Genomic DNA, 21345 nt, shown 5'->3' with positions numbered 1-21345 from the left:
GTTTAAATAAAATACAAATAATGTGACGAAGACTAAATTGCTAAGTGACATGTGTTGTAAGTTATTATAGTGCTTACTTACAGCTCTATTATCCATCCACAACGTTTCCACTTACATTCATCACATTTTTACAAAAATATGCCAATTTTTTACATGTACACCGTGTAGCATTCACCATGGTAATTATTGGTACTTCCACTGAGATACTTTGGAAAAAATATGGTGAATGTAATATGGAAACAACATGGATATGCCATCTGTATGTAAGTACTATAATATTTCATAACACATGTCACTTAGCAACTTCCAGTTGTTTCAGATGGATCTGTTTGGTCAGTGTCGCATTATTTGTTTTTTATTTAAGCAGTGATCTCCAACATTGAGCATCAGAATATGAAATCAAATGTGAGCCATGTGAAGATAGACACAGCCCGAAACCGATCCTGCATTAAAGAAAATCATCTTGTACTGTGGCTAGTTGCAGTTATTATTCTGCACCCTATAAAGGAACAGTCACAGAGTTCAACTGTGTCCATTATGAATGAACTTCTCTTTCTTCCCAAGCTATCCAGTTTATTAAATTATGTATGTAACGATAGAATTTGTGAGCAAAAGATGTGAGTACACTGTGTGCCAGGTTAATGTGACATGTATAGAAGATATCAAGGATGTATCTGGTTAGTGCAGCTTTCCAGGTGGAAGTGTCAAGGCACTCTTTATTGGAAGAATTTATCTTTACCTGTGCTAAATGTGCAGGAAAGTTGGGCGTATTCCACTGTTTGTGAATTCTACTCACATGTTCCAAAATTTCAAAATAATCAGTTGTTTGAGCAATGTGTATGTTCTTTCGTAGGGACCGCCGCGATGGAATGAGTCGTGAAGGTTCTGGTCGAGTTGCAGTTTTAAAAATTACTGGTTTGGTGCGCAGCTACACCCTCGAGTGCAATTACAACACTGGGCGTTTGGTGAATATACTTCCATCATGTTCTCGAGACAATACAAAATCACCACCTGCACATGTGATACCACCAAAATATACACCACATATTTTTGAAGAGGTAAGTTCTTAATGATTTAAGTTGTATTATTGCACAACCAATAAATAAATGTGAATCATGCTTATCTTCCACATTTGAAGCAATACTAATGTTTTACTAGCACAGAGTGGCAGTATTTTCATATCTTAGAGACAATTCATGTTGTCTGTCATTACAAAGAAACAGACAGATATTAATCCAGAGGAAGTGGCTGTGTTTCTTTACCTGTACTTGAAGATTCCAATCTAGTGTACTCAGTAACACAATGTACTAAATTCATACAAATTGTACAGATGCCTTGTCTTTGTGATAAATAAGTCTTTACTATGTCAGTGGAGATAAATGGCACAGAATCAAGAGTTAACACCTCTGAAAATTTACAGAGAACCTGTGTGTTTTTGTGGGATACTGATATCAGTAACAGCAGTGTATAAAGTATAATGCTATGAATGGAATAGTAACCGTGTACTGTGTGTGCAAACACTAGGTCCATAATGAAGTTCTGTCTTCCTGAAAGAGTACTTTGTTGTGTTCAGTATCAAACTGAACTACTGAATATTTTAGGCCAACCAGGATGGTAGTCTACAAATACAGGTCATGCAGTTATGGGGCTGTGGGAGTCTAGATGGTTTGCCAAGAACCATTCAGCATGTTGAAAGTGAGTTGGCAGCTGTATACTAGTGTTGGTGCCTGTGGTCTAAAGAAAAGTGCACATCTGTTATCCTGATTGCAGATGAAAAATTGCATCATGTAAGCAGGCATTGCTTACTGTACAGTTATGAGAGGGGAAATTAGGACCAATTTTGTGTCCAGGATATCAGCTAAGGCTTTGAGGAAAAAATTTCCAGAGCTGAATCAGAGTAAAGTTTCTGCTCAACAGACACCCATTTTACATCTCATTACTATGCAGCCAAGTGTAATGGTACAGTGAAAGACCTGTTTGGAACCAAGCATGGAAAAACAGCCTCTGATATCTCCCAGGGTCTTGAAGGGGGTTGTAGTTCCCATACTGACTCTTGCCTGCCACCATACCTGTCTAACACAGAGGGGTTGTCAGTCCAGCCGCAACTGGAAGCTTTGGAGCAAGCGACGGGGGTTAATCAAGAGCACTAAGTCTCTATTAATGTCATAGGGGCTTCATGTACCAGACCAGATTAATTATGCATCCTAACAAACTTTGGTTGGTTGGTTGGTTGGTTGGTTGATTTGGGGGAGGGGACCAAACACTGAGGTCATCAGTCCCATTAGATTAGGGAATGATGGAGAAGGAAGTTGGCCATGCTCTTTCAGAGAAACCATTCCTGCATTTGCCAGAAGTGAATTAGGGAAATCATGAAAAACCTACATCAGGATGGCCGGATGTGGATGCCACCTCGCTCGGCCTGGATGAACTTTTATTCATGGTTACCCCTCAAGGCATTAGCAGTCAAAGTGGTTTCCACAATGCTGTTACTCAAATGCTTGCTTGAGGTATCTCCCTCCTGCTCTCTTCCATCCCTGCCCTCCTTGAAGTCCCTAGATGTTTGAACACAAACCAGCACCGAAGGCCTTCCACAGGTTGCTATGTATATGGTAACACCCAAAACTCTAATGAGCAACTGGCTTCAAATATCTAAGACTGTGGGCTGATCAGATTAAGAGATAAAAGAAATCCATGTTCATCATATATGGAAGTTTCCTATTGCTGAAGATTCACTAGTTGCTTATGAAATCAAGGAAATATGTGCAAATGTACATTTCAGTAGAGTGTTAGTGACATACACTTCCTGTATGATTTTCCTTTCAGCAGGTGTGTTAGTTAATTTTAGTTTTAATTATAACTGAAAAAGTTGTGTGTTAGGATGAAACATAGTTCAAGTATAGAACGTATGGTATATGACCAGTAAAATAACTAATGAAACAAAATGAAGAATTAGCTAAAAAGAACGCAGTTTCACCAGAAATTACAAAATGCATATTCTTTTTTCCAACAGATAATATTGAAGCTACAAATGTTATCAGACCACTGAAAAACAAAAGCACAAAGGGCCTAGATGGAATATTTGCAAAAATTATCGGACACTACTTGCAGTATCTGGTAAAGCCTTTGACATTCTTAATAAACTTGGTAATAGAGAAGGGTCTGTTCCCAACGTGTCTGAAAAAGAGTAAGGTAATGCTGATTTATAAAGGTACTGACAAGGGGGATCCACCCACCTTATCAAAAATTGTAGAAACAGCCGTAGAAAAACAGTGTTATAAAATGCACAAAAGAATATTCTAGATTAGGTACAGCAAAGATTTCGGAAAGGAAGTACAGCTGTGACAGGATTCATGGCAAACATGATCAAAGCATTAAAAGATTAAGAGAAAATTTGTTGTGTATTCCTGTATCTCTTAAAAGCCTTAGACAGTTTACTCATAGATCAACTTCATATATAATGGTATGAGTGGGAATGCAGTCAGTTGAATAAAACCTGTAAATATACATTAACATGTCCCACACTGATCCAGTGCATTTAGCTCTTCATCACACGTTGTAGCCCTTGGTTGAAACATTTGATGACAAACTGCTTATAACACACTATTTTGCAAGCTTGTGCCAATTATAACACTCTCACAAACTACTAGCATTACCCTTTGGGAGGAATTTTAGTTGTTTTGACTGTGTGTGTACCTAATGGACAGAGGGTATTGAACAATAATTTTGTATATATGGCACTCAATAGGAAACTTAACAGGCTTTACTTTGGGAGTAATGAAAGTAGAGAAGAGCATACAAATGAAATAACAAATGCTCACCAGCCTAATTAGGCATAATAATTTGAAACATTGTGTTCAAGGAAATTGAATATGAGTAGCTAAAGTGACTTTCGTTAACACTCCCTTTGAATAGTGCTTTGGATACACACGACTACAGCGCGAACTAAGTTATGGGTAGCAGTAGTTACCATTTATACAAACCAGTAATCATGGGAAGCTAAATAGTACTCCACTCATGATAGTAATGGTTACTATTGCAATCATTAATCAACACAGCACAGTGATGTTACTATATGAAACACTGGACTGAATTTGGGCATGAAAAGAGTTCTGATTTAACTAACATATACATACCACATATGAAATTGATTAATACTATATAAACACTTTTTATACTCTCATTTTTAGCAATGACACAGATTTCTTTTATTAGCAATGAAAATCCTAATTATCTTTCTTGTAAGAGAAGAATATGGTGGGATCCCATAAACTGATACTGTCTCTCCAGGCAAACTCTATGATTATTATTTCAGAACCAAAGGGCATTTCACTAATATTGATTCCTAACCTCACTTGGAATGGGTTATATTTTCATTCTTTAAAGCAAATTACTCACAGTTAACCTCAGAAAATAGTTCATGTTAACAATCAATGCTAAACTACGTTGCATATAAGTTCAATTTATGTGCCTTTTTCATCACCTGAGAAGCAGGTATTTTAGATAGAAACATTTACACCCTTTGGCACTGAACTTTTGCACGTTTAATACGAAACCAAATCACTATTTAGTTAGAAACAGGATACTTGGTTTCTGTACATTTAGGATGGGATCCTGCATTAGTTCATGATTAGGATAAATTTAAGGTTCAAACACAGGTTTATAGCACTTGAATTGTTGTTGAAAAACACTGACACAAATATACTGGTCCACGCTATTATATACAGGATGTTACAAAAAGGTACAGCCAAACTTTCAGGAAACATTCCTCTCACACAAAGAAAGGAAATATGTTATGTGGACATGTGTCCAGAAACGCTTACTTTCCATGTTAGAGCTCATTTTATTACTTCTCTTCAAATCACATTAATCATGGAATGGAAACACACAGCAACAGAACGTACCAGCATGACTTCAAACACTTTGTTACAGGAAATGTTCAAAATGTCCTCCATTAGCGAGGATACATGCATCCATCCTCTGTCGCATGGAATCCCTGATGCACTGATGCAGCCCTGGAGAATGGCGTATTGTATCACAGCCGTCCACAATACGAGCACGAAGAGTCTCTACATTTGGTACCGTGGTTGCGTAGACAAGAGCTTTCAAATGCCCCCATAAATGAAAGTCAAGATGGTTGAGATCAGGAGAGCGTGGAGGCCATGGAATTGGTCCGCCTCTACCAATCCATCGGTCACCGAATCTGTTGTTGAGAAGCGTATGAACACTTCGACTGAAATGTGCAGGAGCTCCATTGTGCATGAGCCACATGTTGTGTCGTACTTGTAAAGGCACATGTTCTAGCTGCACAGGTAGAGTATCCCGTATGAAATCATGATAACGTGCTCCATTGAGCGTAGGTGGAAGAACATGGGGCCCAATCAAGACATCACCAACAATGCCTGCCAAAACGTTCACAGAAAATCTGTGTTGATGACGTGATTGCACAATTGCGTGCGGATTCTCATCAGCCCACACATGTTGATTGTGAAAATTTGCAGTTTGATCACGTTGGAATGAAGCCTCATCCGTAAAGAGAACATTTGCACTGAAATAAGGATTGACTCATTGTTGGATGAACCATTCACAGAAGTGTACCCGTGGAGGCCAATCAGCTGTTGATAGTGCCTGCACACGCCGTACATGGTACGGAAACAACTGGTTCTCCCGTAGCACTCTCCATACAGTGACGTGGTCAACATTACCTTGTACAGCAGCAACTTCTCTGACGCTGACATTAGGGTTATCGTCAACTGCACGAAGAATTGCATCGTCCATTGCAGGTGTCCTCGTCGTTCTAGGTCTTCCCCAGTCGCGAGTCATAGGCTGGAATGTTCCGTGCTCCCTAAGACGCCGATCAATTGCTTCGAACGTCTTCCTGTTGGGACACCTTCGTTCTGGAAATCTGTCTCAGTACAAACGTACCGCCCCACGGCTATTGCCCTGTGCTAATCCATACATCAAATGGTTATCTGCCAACTCCGCATTTGTAAACATTGCACTGACTGCAAAACCACGTTCGTGATGCTACTACAGATGCTTGATGCTAGTACTGTAGAGCAATGAGTCGCATGTCAGCACAAGCACCGAAGTCAACATTACCTTCCTTCAATTGGGCCAACTGGCGGTGAATTGAGGAAGTACAGTACATACTGACGAAACTAAAATGAGCTCTAACATGGAAATTAAGCGTTTCTGGACACGTGTCCACAAACATCTTTTCTTTATTTGTGTGTGAGGAATGTTTCCTGAAAGTTTGACTGTACCTTTTTGTAACACCCTGTATATCTGTGTTCCTGAAGTTGGCGGAGCAGTGGCGCAATATTGATGGCAAGCAATATGGCAGCTAACTGGTCTCACACTCTTGGTGTTGAATGCTCTTTACAATTTCTTCTTGGCGATGGATTTTTCACAGTTTAGAGCCGTTCCATAATAACAAGAGCACCGTGCAACAGCCAAACCACAAATTTCCATATAAAACGGCTTCTAAATGCCTCACTTGGCACCCTCGATGTTTACCGTACAACAGCTAGCCACTGACTGCGTAGCATTCCCACCAAGTAGCCGCCCAGATAGACCGCCAAAACCACCTTTAACCATGAACCAAGTGACTTCTGGAGCATAGCGGTTCCCTACAGCTTTTATCCTTAACAATACAAGTTCCCTAAGCAGGAACCAGCTTCCAATATATAAATTCTCTTTTGTGAACAGACATATATTACGAAATTTCACTATTTTTAAACATCCTTTAGTTTTTGCAATACGTACATTACAAACTTTAACTTTCCTCACACAAATCAATGACCTTAATTAGTAAAGAACAACCACTTCATAGTCACATACACATAGTTATGTTGTTGAAAAACACTCACACAAATATACTGGTCCACGCTATAATATCAATATTGGTGTTACACGCTTTTCAGAATTTCCTACTACAACTTAAGAACAAGTAACTGCCCGGTCACATTCATCAGTTTGACCTGTATGTAACCTGCAATTGGCTTATTATGACAGTTGTAAAGTAAATAATACCTCAATGCCATTAGGCCATGCTGACTATCCCAGTAGTCTTGTCTCATTATATAATAGAGATAACACAAAGGGACTGGGCTGATAATGGTTTACAGATGGTTATTTTGCATAGCTCTACTATGCTAATAATTCTTTTGCTGAGTTATTGTTGCATTTGCCCCCTAATTTATAACCAAAGAAGGTGCACAGTGATTAACATGCTGTAGTTTCATTTGAGAGAAACGAGGTTTAAATCCCTATCCATCCAAATTCAGATAATGACCACGGGGTTAGCAGGATGTTGAACCCCTTTCTTTCTTTCTTTCTTTCCTTTTTCCTTTTCCTTTCTATGTATCTTGCAAGTCAGGTAGAATAATTTTTTCATGCTCATTTCTCCCAAACGTCTCAAGTCTGAGGAAATGTCACCAAGTTCAGGTGCTTTACTTCAACTTAGGTCTTTTACTCCTCTATCAGATTCTTCCCACAGTATCACATATCCATATTATCTTTATTTAGTTCCTCTTCCCTTTCCATAATATTGGCTTCAAGTTTTTGTCCTTTATAAAACCCTTCTAGATACTCCCTCAACATCTGAGCCATTCTTTCTTTGCTTAATACTAGCTTTCCATGTGAGCTTTTGATGTTCACATAGCTGCTTCTCTTTTCTCCAAAGGTTTCTTTAATTTTCCCCATAAAAGGCATGTATCTCTCCCATAGTCATGTATGCTTCTACAGTTTTGCATTTTTTTTTTCTGTCAGTTTTTTTAGAGTCTATGTTCACCTTTGAGTACTTTATTGCTGCATTTTTACATTTTCTCTTTTCATCAGTTAAACTTACTATCTCTCATTTGTTAGCCATGATTTTGATTTCACCTTGTCTTTTTATCTAGTCGTTGCTGTGCTGCCTTCACTATTTCACTTCTCAAAGCTACACATCCATATATCATTGTATTCCGTCTCCTGTTTTAATTGACTTTACCAAATGCTCTCTTTTAAACTCTCTACAGCCTCTAGTGCTTTCATGTTAGTGAAGTCCCATCTCTTTAATTTCTTACTTTTCTACAATCTCTTCAGTTTTATACCGTTGTTCATAAGCACTAAATTAAGGCCAGAATACACATCTGTTCCTCAAAATGTTTTGCAGTTTCATTTCTGGTTTCTTTAATTGTGGTTTTATAACCAATGTGAAACATCTGAATGTCTGCAAGTAGCTTCCATGTGTATAGCATTCTTTCATGGTTGTTAAACCAAATATTACCGATGGTTATATTGTGCTGTGTACAAAATTTTACCAGATGCCTCCGCCTTTCATTCACTTCCTTCAGTCAATGTTCTCATACTATTTTTCCTTCCTCCCATTTTTCTACTGCTAAATTTCAGTCCTCTGTCACAATTACATCTTCCATTCATTCTTCTGCCTATACACCATCTGTGGAGATAGTAGGTGTATATTCTTGTACTAATGTGGTGGGTGTTGGCTTTGTACCTATCTTGGTTCTGATAATGAATTCTGTATGCAGTTCATAATAGTTCACTCACATCCCTGTTTTCCCATTTCAGTATTAAACCTATTCCTGCATCACCTCTCTCTGGATTTGTGTTGATAACTCTATACTCACCTGACTATTTTCAGAAAGCATATTTACATCTTGATTGTGGATGGTAGTAAATTTTTATATTACTGACTGTACTATGATCACTACAGCTTAGTGGTGATGCCATCATTTCAGCTCCATTTCTCTTCTCAATCTAACCTATCTACCTGATTAATGGATGTAAAATTTCACACTTCAACCTGTAAAATGCCTTGTTTATTTTTTCTGTTGACAACATCTTCCTAAGTGGTCTCAAAGATGTGAATGGGGGCAGTTTTACCTCAGGAATATTTTACTTAAAAGGGTCATCGTCATTAAGCCATTGGGTAGAGTGGCATCTCCTTGGTAAATTTTTGGTTGTTGTTTCTAACCATGCCACGGTACCAAAATAGTCATCTTGACTAATATTGCCAGGCCAGATAAGTCAACCATCCAGAATGAGTGCTGGAACTATTGACAAGCCTGCTGATCCTTGTCAGCAACCCTATGTTAGTCAGATACCCCTTTGTTGCAGTTGCACCTACAGTCTGGCTGGCCATATTGTTGAGGCACACAAGCCACCCCTCTGTGACATGGTCCACTCTTCCTTGATCCAAACTGTGCTTCATCTCTAAAGATCTAATTTTCAATGGGATATTAAACCCTAATGTTCTTTCTTCCTTTTTGAATGTTCGTGTTCTCAAAAAGCTGGTTACATTTCTTTCATGTATAAGTAACAAAGATTTTATAATTCATGCTCAAACACAACCAAATTTGCTTTTACATATACTAGTGTCACTGACATACATTTGGTAGCATAGCAGTACCTTGGAAATTCGTTTACACAACTAATTTGATGTCTTGGTATTGAAACATGTTTTATGCAGGCAACTTATTGTTGCCATTAGAATACTACAGTGGTGTACTGGATTAGTTATCCATGGTGATACTGTGGGTGGTAAGCTACATGTCAATGCAGGTGCTGAGTATATGCAAATACTAATTGCTTCTACTTCAAAAGAATACTACCAACTCTATTGTATAGGCAAAATTATGAATAATTAGATTATTTTTCATTGATTGCTATGCAATGCACATAACATGTCATCTGAATAAGAAAGTGATCACAATATGGAGGAATTGAAAACAGTATTAGAAAGATATGCACTGCTAACATGCAGTGAATAAGTAGACATGTCAGGGTTGCTCTAACAAGTGTATGGTTAACCATGATGTGACAGCCTGTACTCATTTGATCTTTGGTGTGTGCAAACTGTGCATGTAGGTGACTCTGATTTCATTATCTTCTTAAATAAAAATACAAACAAAGGAAGTACACTTGTATATTGACATGTATTGGTGCATATGTCTCCCAGAAGAATAATGCGTGAAGCTTACAGTAATTACTGCTGTTGAAAGATCTCTCCCAAGACCCTCAGAAATTCTGATCAATTGTGAAGGCTGGCAGTTACATAAAATTAAGTGTTCCAGAAGAATAATGCGTGAAGCTTACAGTAATTACTGCTGTTGAAAGATCTCTCCCAAGACCCTCAGAAATTCTGATCAATTGTGAAGGCTGGCAGTTACATAAAATTAAGTGTTCATGCACTTTTAGCAGGAGAGAGACCAAAATAGATAATAGCAAAATGCTAGCTAAAAATGTGGAATTCTGTCTTCAAATGTTACTTTGCTTACAAAATCGAAGGATGTTGCTACCATTTATTTTTCATACTTCTGCAAAGATGAGTGCCACAGCAGTCAGTGTGTGTAGTGTTGGAAAACAGATCAGTAAAAACTTTACAAGCCTTACAGCCAGTGGGTTTCCTGTTAGGTTGTTAGATTCTGTACTAATTTCCCAGGACAGCAGGTTACCTGTCAGATTCTATAATAATTTTGGGCAGGTTAGCTACACTATGGACTGTAATTTACCAAATATCTCTTTAATGCCCTGCAAAAGGCCATGTATATGAGTAAAGTGAGCTAAGAAGTAGTTACGAGGGCTATCCACAAAGTACATTACGTTTTGGAATTAAAAATAAATAAAGTATTGGAATTTTTTTTATTATATACAGATGAAAGCCACACTTCAATACTAATTTTCTACATAGTTGCCATTTAAATTAAGGCACTTATCGTAGCGATGGGCGAGCTTGGAAATTCCTTCGTCCTAAAATTCGGCCGCCTGCGCCTTCAACCACGTGGTTACCTCTTCTTGAAGCCGTGTGTCATCATCAAAACGCTGCATAGCCAACCACCTCTTCATTGCTGGGACTTCACGAGTGGCATTTGCCGTGTGGACCCGGGCATTGTCGTGAATCAGCAAGATCTTTGAGCCCAACTTTCCCCTGCGCTTGTTTTGTATTGCCCTTCTGAGGTTGTGCAGAGTTTGGCAATACCTTTGAGAGTTTATTGTAGTGCCTCTTTCCAGGAAATCCACAAAAATCGTATTTCTACCGGGTTACCGATTAACCACGTGGTTGAAGGCGCAGGCGGCCGAATTTTATGACGAAGGAATTTCCAAGCTCGTCCATCGCTACAATAAGTGCCTTAATTTAAATGGCAACTATGTAGAAAAGTAGTATTTAAGTGTAGCTTCCATCTGTATATAATTAAAAAAATTTCCAATACTTTATTTATTTTTAATTCCAAAACGCAATGTACTTTGTGGATAGCCCTCATATCAGTGTAAGTAGATCAGCACAAGTCATAATTAGTTGTTAGTATACTATACAAAAGAAGCCTGCAGTGATTGCTTCTGCCAGTTATATACAGCATAATTTGACTCATTCCATGGTTTAGCTCATGATGGAATTTATGGAACATAATGTTTAAATAAATTTAGAGAATCTGAAGTTATACTATTCACTAAATGTAAGACTGAATTAGTAAGTATAAGAATGAATGTCTTACACTGCACAGTTAATGAATCATAGTTTGAATCAGCCATGTCGTAAAAATACCTGGGTGTAACAATGTCTAGAGATTAAATAAAATCCATTGCAGGTAAAGCAAATGGAAGTTATCTACTTACCAGCAGGATACTGGGAAACTATAGTACACCTACGAAAGAAAATAATTGCAAAATACTTGTATGGCTCTGTTCATGAGGTCAAGAAGATTGAAGATAGCAGAGTCTAAGTTGATGTCATGTTTCTTGATATCTGGAAAGTCTGTCAGCCTACAACATCACTGGCTAAACAAAATAGACACTTAAAAAATGTTACAAACCAAATCTGAATTAACTGAAAACTTTCTAGCAAACAAAACACAGTGTGCCATTCTTAAGTGGGAGATATCGTCAGACATAACATTGGCATCCACTGTATCTCTAGGAAATATGATAAAATAGATTTTGTTCACAATACTTCCAAACAACCTAGCAGTCAATTTTTTAGCTCTCTGAGGATACTCGCAGATAATGCAGCTGTACACAGAGAAATGACAGAAAACTATTCTGAAATGCCATAATACATGAAGATAATCAGTACTTGATGCAAAGACTAGCAGAATATCTGCCACACAAATAAACGGAAATAAATAAACAAGTAGAAATAATACTTGACATTAGGTGGCTGCACAATAAATGGTCAATTACTGGTCTCAGTCACTGCCTGTAAATATCTTTGAGAATCTGTCTGAAGTGATTTGTTGTTGAATGATCATATAAATCCAACTGTAGTGAAGTCAGATGTGAGGCACATTTATCTGAAGATTCCAAGGACATTTAATTCATCCACAAAATCCATGGTCAACCCAACTCTTAAATACTGGCTGTTGATTTGGGACCCTTAGCAAGCTGGATTGATGGAAAATATAGAGAAGTTCCAAAGGGAAATTGTGTGCTGTATCATGGGTTTGTTTAGTCAAATCAAGTGTGTCTCGAAAAAACTTGAATAAGAGATGCTACAAGAAAAGTGTTGTGATCTGCAGAGAGGCTAACTTTCAAAATTCCAACAACCTACAGTTGCATATCACTCAGGAAATGTATTACATTCTCAAACTTACATTTTGCATAATGATCACAAGGAAAAAATTAGACACACAGAGTGGGGGGTTAAAGACTGCCTTTCTACTCCTGTACTGCCCTACAAAGACATACATAGAAAATGACAAGACCTCACTTTCAGAGTGGAAAACTATGTCTTGCTACATACTCACTGCAAAGATAAACGTGTACCAATCTACCAATCACATCTTGCACAGATGTGTACAACCAGGCACTGTTCCCAGTTTCCTTGTGTGATTGGAACATTAAGAAACCTAAATATATATGGTGCAGTGAAAAATACACTCTGTGAGCTGTACTAAAACAGTCTGCTTATACTGGCACCTGCAAAAGCAATGGCTCATTGTATTTTGGTCTAAGAAGCCCTGATAGTAGTTACTCACATTAACTTCTTCAAACTCTGAATGTCTTCAGATTTTATTGAATCTGTTTATAATTGGGAACAGCTAGGCAGCACTGACTCAAGGTGAAAAGGAAATTCATACATCCCATAATAAGTGATAAATATTCACTTATTTACTAATAAACTGTCTATTCACTTATTCCGGAAAATACCGAGCGAGGTAGCGCAGTGGTTAGACGCTGGACTCGCATTCGGCAGGACGACGGTTCAATCCCGCATCTGGCCATCCTGATTTAGGTTTTCCGTGATTTCCCTAAATCGCTCCAGTCAAATGCCGGGATGGTTCCTTTGAAAGGGCATGGCCGACTTCCTTCCCCATCCTTCCCTAATCCGATGAGACCAATGACCTCGCTGTCTGGTCTCCTTCCCCAAAACAACCCATTGCAGCAAATACAACTGTCTTTTATATTCTTCAAAGCCCTCTTGTGACCTTGGTGCCTGCAGACTGTCAGTATACTCCAACTGTGTATAAGTAACAGGGTCTGATACTGTCCAAAAAGGTTCCAAAGTCCAGCCAGTCCACATAAAGTCGAAAACTGAGTGCCATATAAACTTAGTGCAGTCTGTGTACAAGAGTAATCTAAGTGCACCACACCCTCAAAATAGTTCAAGAGTCCAAAATCATATGGAAACTGTTGAGAGTCTGAACTGTTCAAATAACTTTACCCACTCATCCCAATGAAACTGGTCACTACAGACTGCTCTCCAAGACTGTCCAGTAGAGACTGCCCTGTGCATGTGCCCCACTGGCTTATATGGCCATTCGAATATTGAATACTGTTGCTACCGGCTACCAAAGTCTCATTTGGTTGCTTATTTAAATTTATCGTACATAATATGGGATTCAGACCTATCAGTAGGTGCAACGTTTGGCCAAGCATCTGGCTACGTAGCCACAATTTTGATGTAGCATTGAATAATTATTGAAAAAATGAAATGTTTTTCTGTCTTATTAATCTAATAACAAAGAAAACATTATTATTTACTATGCAATACGCTATTGTTCTTGGAAGTGGCAGCTGGTTATCATGTGTTAATATGCTGTAGCACACTGTAAATATCGCACTAAAATTTTGCCATTTCTCTTCAAATGAAGGCAGAAATTGCACTAAAATTATGCTATTTCTCTATGAGTGCAACTGGAAATTGGACTAAAATCACACTGTTTTTATTTGAATGCGTGCTGGTATGTACATAAAATGGGCAAAAAGATGTTTTTTATTGCTCCCTTCATGATAACTAGAAACAAGTGTCAAGTGCTGAAATTGTGGTCATCTGTGCTAAGATCAACTCAGAGAAGTGACACAGCTGCCTGTTTCAACTGTGCATTCTCTGATGTGACATCTTTCCTTCCTGCACTGAGAGTGCCATGTGGGTCACAGCACCAGGTCAATCTTTTCCATTGAAATTGTTTGTAATGTGTTATACGAGTGTAGATTATGAAGGGTTTTTCAGGGGCTGTTGCAAAAATGGCTTTGTGGGTGAATGGTTAGCTGCAGTGACTTGTAATGTATTGGCCTGTGTTCAATCCCCACTGTTGCCAACATTTATCACATTTATTCCTCCCATTGTTAAACAGTTAATTGTAAAATTTAAGTATATTTAAACACTTTAATTTATATACATAAAATGAATATATTAAACATAGTTACAATTCCTGCCTTTGAAAGTCAAAAGGCTACAGATGGTTGTACAAAGCACATATACAACTAAATTTAGGATGAAAGGTTTGCCCTCCCCACAGAGTGTACCACACAACTAGTTTCAGCCTTCCAGACTGTTCTCAAGTGATTTTGTGGTTCTGCAGTAGAAAGCTACGCCTTTCAAATTGAAATGTCAGCATCTTTAAATTTGTGTTTCCTATTCATTTTGGTTTACAAATACTGTTTTGTTGGTTTGACAGCTTGACATGTACTAAATTATTACACCTTTGTAAATGTCAAACTGTTAAACCAACAAGACAGCATTTGTGATCCAAAGTGAATAGCATATACAAGTTTTAAAGACATTGACATTTTAATATGTAAGGCATAGTTTTATAGTGGAGAACTACAAAATCACTTGAGAATGGCATTGAAGGCTAAAACTAAATTATTGCCGCAACAGTGGAAAATGCCACCTTCTTTTAGTATGAAATTATCTTCTGTAGCTGATTTGCTAAAGAGGCCCTTTTCCAGTAGCCCATAGAAGGAGAAAGAGAGATTTAAAGAATTAGTTAAACCTTCTCCAAATATAAATCCATCAACAGGAAGGCATGGGACAAGGCTCTTCGATTTGGCTCAAACTATGTGAACAGAAGGGGGTAGATGCTCCTTTCAAGTCCCTATAATATTTTGTCTGAGTGGGTCATATGGCAAGGTAAAACACACACTAAAGATTTATCCATAGAGTATGAGCAATAGATAGCAAAGTGGTTACAAGTATGGACTTGTAGCTTGGTGGTTGGGGTTCAAATCCTGCTGGTTTCATCATTGTTTTACTTTAATTTTATTTTATTCCTTGCAATGTGAAATGATTAATTATAAAACTGAAATATATTTAAACAACTCAGTTTATATAAATAAAGTTAATATATTCAATTCAGTTACTACTACTACCACCCTTGTAATTCAAAAGGCTATAGGCCACCACACTGTAGCACATTTGTAAAAGTCTGCACAACCTGCATCTGATTATTGGGTTTGTGAAAGGACAAATAACCAGATTTTATGTGGTGTATGTTTATTTGACTGTGTTCTAAGCTTTGGTTCTAGTTTCAGTGACTGAAATAACAATAACTCTTTTTTTTTTTTCGATTCCAAGGTGCCAAGTTTTCATGTATTATTCTGTAAACAATGCTGCACAGTTTCAGTGCATCTGTATGCAAAGAACTACATCAAGGAAGCATAAAGAAAAGGGCAGTGATATTGTTCTTACTTGCAGACAACCAATTTCAGTCAAGTGATCATCTTCAGTTCGTGGTTACAATAACACTTAAAGAAAGGTTCCTTGGTGTCAAGTACAGCAGCATCTGTCACTTACACATGAAGCCATTGTCTTATACATCTTTCTTCCAGTCACTAAATGCATGAATTGACAGTCCATTTCACTGTTCATCATACTGACTCACCAAGACAATAACAATGAAACTGGCCTTTGAGCTTGTACAGGAGCCAAAGTAAAAATTCATGAGATTTTGAAAATTAGACATGAAAATGAAATTATATAGTAAACCCTGTTCAGATGTCAAGTTGTTTCAATGAATTCTTCCTAAACGTAGTAAGATCGGATGTGGATATGACATTCTATCAGGGCATCACAAATTTGGAAAACAGCCAGAACACATCTTTTAAACAATTTGAAAAAATAACCCAAAGGGATGTGGAAAAGGAAATATTGTCTCTAAAAAACAAAACCTCACATGGGTGGGATGAAATAACAACATCTGTAATCAAGTATGTGTATGATATTATTTCCCAACCACTGTCAACTATTATAAATCAATCTTATGAACAGGGATGCTTTCCAGAGGTATTGAAATATGGTGAGATCAAACCTCTATTCAAGAAAGGATCGACAGAAGATATGGGGAATTACCGCCCTATCTCTCTCTTGCCGGTCTTCTCTAAAGTGTTTGAAAAGATTGCAGCAAAACAAATTAATAACTTTCTTACTGTAAATGATATAATTTTTAAAAACCAGTTCGGATTCCAACAGGGTAAAAGCACTGCGAATGCTATAAATGAGTTTATCCAAAAAATATGCTCCACGTTAGATAAAGGTAGAAAGGTCACAGGTATTTTCTGTGATCTGACTAAAGCTTTTGATTCAGTGAACCATGCATTACTCCTCCACAAATTACAGATGTATGGAATCAGAGACACTGCTTTAAAATGGTTTAGCTCTTACCTGTCAGGTAGGAAACAAAGAGTAATTTTAACTTCAAATGGAACCAATTATTCATCAGACTGGAAAACAGTTCCCCAAGGAGTCCCACAAGGTTCGATATTGGGTCCCTATCTGTTTCTTTTTTACGTAAATGACCTACCACTTGCTATTGATGTTCATTCAGTCTTATTTGCTGATGATACATCAGTTCTAATTGAAAATGAGGTATCTGAAAATATTCCAGAAAAAGCCAAAAACACTTCAGAAAAACTTGAATCTTGGTTCTATCAAAATGGACTAAAACTAAATGTAACTAAAACCAAAATGATGCAATTTGAAGCTAAATCAGTAGAAAGGAGTGAAATAAAGATAACTTGCAATGATCAGGATATCACAGAAGCAAACCACGTGAAGTTCTTAGGCCTAAATCTTGACAAAAATTTAAATTGGAAGGTACACATAGATTACTTAGCAAATCAACTGAACAACTTAGCATTTGCAATGTGTATTTTGTCAGGTGCCACAAACATAGATACCAGAAAGATAGTTTATCACTGCTACTTTGAGTCAGTTATTCGTTATGGCATAATCTTCTGGGGAAATTCAGCAAATGTCACTAGGCTCCTAGTATTACAAAAGAAAGTAATTAGAAACATGTGTGTTGCAAAAAAACGGGAATCCTGTCGACCACTGTTAAAAAATTTAAAAGTACTATCTATCCCCTCACTTTACATATATGAGATGGTGGTGTTCCTATATAGAAATCAACATACACTAGACAATTTCCGTTTTGACCACAACTACAGCACTCGCCACAGAGATAACTTCAAACTTCCAACACATCGTTTAAAACTTTATGCCCAAACGCCAGAGTATATGGGGTTAAAAATTTTCAATAAAATAAAAGGCAGTAATATATTTAAAATGGAGATTGGTTCACTGAAAAGATTGATCTTTACTCTCCTGGTGGAAAAGTGTTATTATTCTGTCGATGAATTCATTGAGGACAGCTTCACAATCTGAACACAGGGATTGTAATACATTTATTATTTTATGTACATGTGTAGCTGTAACTTAGAAATGTAAAATATAATGTAAACTTTTGTAGTTCTCTTAAAAAAGTGAAAAAGTTTCTTTTGTAAACCTTGACATGTCTCCTGTACATCAAATCAAATGATTTGAAAATTGTATGTAATGAGATGAATAAACCACATAACATAACATAACATAACCATTGTTTCTTCCTTTTTGATATACTGGCCACATCTTGATGTTTTTGGATAGGTTAGGAAATGTCCTCTTGCCAGTTGAACAGTTTAGTAGATATTGATGGTTATCAGTTTATTTCTGTGTTACTTAAGTAATCTAGATGATATGTCATCTCAGCCACTGGATGTTTTTGAGCTTTGAAGTAATTCCAGGACATCATGTTCTGTAAAATCCACAGGAAAAATAAATAAGTAATTTTTGTTAATTATTTTGTGAAATTATTCACACAGAAAATGCTTACTCTCATAATTAAAATATGAGTATAATTTCGTGTTTGGTGAGTCTCATTTCAAGTACTTACGTCTAGAAGCTACATTTTACCACACATGACCATTATTTTGATTTTTGCATTTGTTTTTCTCATTTCAAGTGCATAAGTCCTTAAGTAGATCAAACTAGTTTCTAATTGTATCAACAAAAGTATTCTACAGCTTGTTTCATTTCAGAAAATTCATCAAACCTCCAATACAAACATCCATTTCATTACATGACACATCATTTGTAACAGTTACACAGATGACAAAATCACTGGCATATACCATTTTGCTCTTTAAATCTATCTTTGGCAAAGTTTTTTGGTCTCACACCTGGTTGCATCACAATGAGAGTAGTGCTAGTAGTTTTGTTCATAGGTAGATCACTTTTATAAGGATAGGTGGGCATGTCTTGCAAGAAATCTCTTGAGTGTGATGTTGCAAAAGGCCAATGATATTTACAGTATTTGATTCCCCACATAATGTCTACCATGCAACCAAAAAATTGGCTTCTAATGGCAACAGGGCCACAATATTGGCTGCTACTGGCAACAGGGGTGTGACTGGGGGTATCCAGTTATGACTACAGCATGAGGCTATGGAGCGTACTTGAACTGCTTAGTCAATGAGTAACTCACAACAGTGCTACAGTGCCAGTGATGTTGATACAAAGCAGAGAAATGGCAATGATAAACAAAGGCATTATATATACATCGACAGTTGCTTTAGTTGACATGTCATTGGAAAACAACCCAAGGAATTCCACAAAGAGAGAGTGGCAACTGAACCATTAGCATTGCTGTAATATGAGTCAGTGGAATATGTGGTGTCATATATGCTCAACTGTGAGGACAGTGTACGTAAGGAGTACAGTGATGACGTCACATGCTTAACAAGTGCAAATGATACTGAAATAGGTGTCGAGCCATAGAGTTCATCATCGTTATTGCACAGGGAGCCACAAATCCTGTCTTCAGTGAAACATAGCAAAGGACAATCGTCCAAGGGGTGCATACTGAATGTAGTTATGCACATGGAAGATCATCCTCACAAAAGTAAAAAATAAATAAAAAAATAAAGAAAAATCAGTTGCGAACAGATTTGTAATAAATCCACAGCAATATGCCCATGCAAAAGCACACTGAATTACGCTACTTTGGATTGTAAAGTGCTGTTGCAGTTTTAATTATGCTTCTTGCAAGGGTTATGAATTTATTAAGCACCTCCCCCTTCCCCAACCCCACTATCTGATTTAATTCTACAAGTCATATAGGTGCAATAGTCAGCAGACATATAGAAGAGAGACTGTGATACAGTACCCTGACACTGCTCCCCTCTCCCCTAGTTGCACAATGTTGCCCTGTAGTTGAGGAGAATAATTATGAATTAGTAGGAAACTGACTGCTAGTAAACTGAAAGTAAGCAAATTTGCTTCCAGCAGCTTTTCGATAACACATTATGCCATAACAAACAGTACCCACTCTGGTCCAATAGCGCAAACCAAGACCTCATTCTAGCATATAGTAATTTCCAGTTTAAGAGAAACCCCTCCCGTTGTTGTCTAATATTTGCTACACACTACTGTAGAGAGATTATTTAGGTTTTCTTCTCAAAACCAAAGCGATCAAAGAGCCATAAGCACACATATCTGCATATCAGTTTGCAATAAGTATACTCTTAAAATTGTTGTGTTGTATTTCCTCAAAGAACAAGATTACTATGGAATATGGGAAATGTAAGGACATTTGCTAATGCCAATTAGTTTTTCTTCGTTACAGGTCAGATAGTTCCTGCTCTTGTCCTTATGAACAGTTGTTTACAAGCATTTACTATAGGTGTTCATCTCAACACTAGATTCATTTGTTATTATTTGATAATAACAGTTCCAGATTTTGAGGTGATAACACTATTAAATGCTTGTATACAAGTGTTTTTACTTAGTTAGGAAGGAGAGAGAAAAATGAAATAAGAATAGCTTTGTCTTGGGCTCATAATTATTCTATGAATTGCTCAGGACAGTATTTCCTTTTATATTCGCCTCATGTGAGCCCATGTTGAATGTGTCTCTTGTAGTATATTAGCTTCTCAATTTTTCACTGCCAGAGGAACATTCCTTGGGTGTTTCTGTGATGATCAAACTATCAGTTGGGGATGGCAGAGAAGAGCAGTTTGAGATAGAAAGCTTTTGTCCAGAAAAAAGTGAGTCAGAAGTTATGGAATCCAACTGTTATAACCTGTAATCACCAATAACTGCGTGGACATACAAACGTAGAAACAATAGCTGGTTACATGCAAACAACTCAGTATCTGTCATTCGACTGCCGTGCTGTGATGTGCGGCCGGCGCCGTTCGTAGCTAGATGGCGCTCCCGCGCTCAATCAAGTTGCGGAGCGCCTCTGTCGCCGCTTGCGCATACTGTCGTGGCGGCACTGTTAAATGTCGAGGGCACTGCCACAACACTTTTCCCCCCTTGAAAAAAAAAAAAAAAAAAAAAAAAAACCCTCACTTCCTTGGAGACATGGACAGTGCGGAGACATCCATGGCCTCTTGTGAGGCCCCAAGAAGATCCCACGGAGAGACACGAGAGTATGGTCGAAAATGTCCAGGATGGAAGCTCGTGCGTGGAACGTGCCTCCTGGACGAGATGATGGGTGAAAACTCCGGAGCAGCATCCATAGGTGTCGTGGACCTGGGGGTGTGCTCCAGCGAGATGGGTCCCGGAGAAGGTGGCGTTGCGACTGGGGCCGGTTCCGGCGTACTCGGAAGCGGTAGCGACGTCGGCTGCATCAACACGTACGGTAGATCGGCAGCAGCCACAGGACTGGCTTCTCGGGCTGGTGGAGGCGAAGGAAGGGGCGGTGGCACCCGCGTGGCCACCACTCGTGGGCGCATCTGGTCGTAATGGCGAACAACCATGCCGTCGTCCATACGTATTGCACAAAGCCGGCGGCCGCGAAGAGC

The 21345-nt window shown here is 38.0% G+C and overlaps 1 protein-coding gene across 1 annotated transcript in view; it reads left to right on the top strand.

Annotated features, from left to right (window-relative positions):
• LOC126484145 (cytosolic carboxypeptidase-like protein 5) overlaps positions 1-21345 on the top strand; it is a 172187-nt gene that overhangs the window by 128228 nt on the left and 22614 nt on the right. Inside the window, exon 9 of the mRNA XM_050107543.1 lies at positions 854-1058. Within this exon, the coding sequence (XP_049963500.1) occupies positions 854-1058 (205 nt within the window). The remainder of the gene's footprint in view (positions 1-853; positions 1059-21345) is intronic.

Source organism: Schistocerca serialis, chromosome 1, assembly GCF_023864345.2.
Source record: "Schistocerca serialis cubense isolate TAMUIC-IGC-003099 chromosome 1, iqSchSeri2.2, whole genome shotgun sequence".
Taxonomy (NCBI): domain Eukaryota; kingdom Metazoa; phylum Arthropoda; class Insecta; order Orthoptera; family Acrididae; genus Schistocerca; species Schistocerca serialis.
Note: the sequence above shows the minus strand (reverse complement) of the source record. Positions and strands in the feature narration are given on the sequence as shown.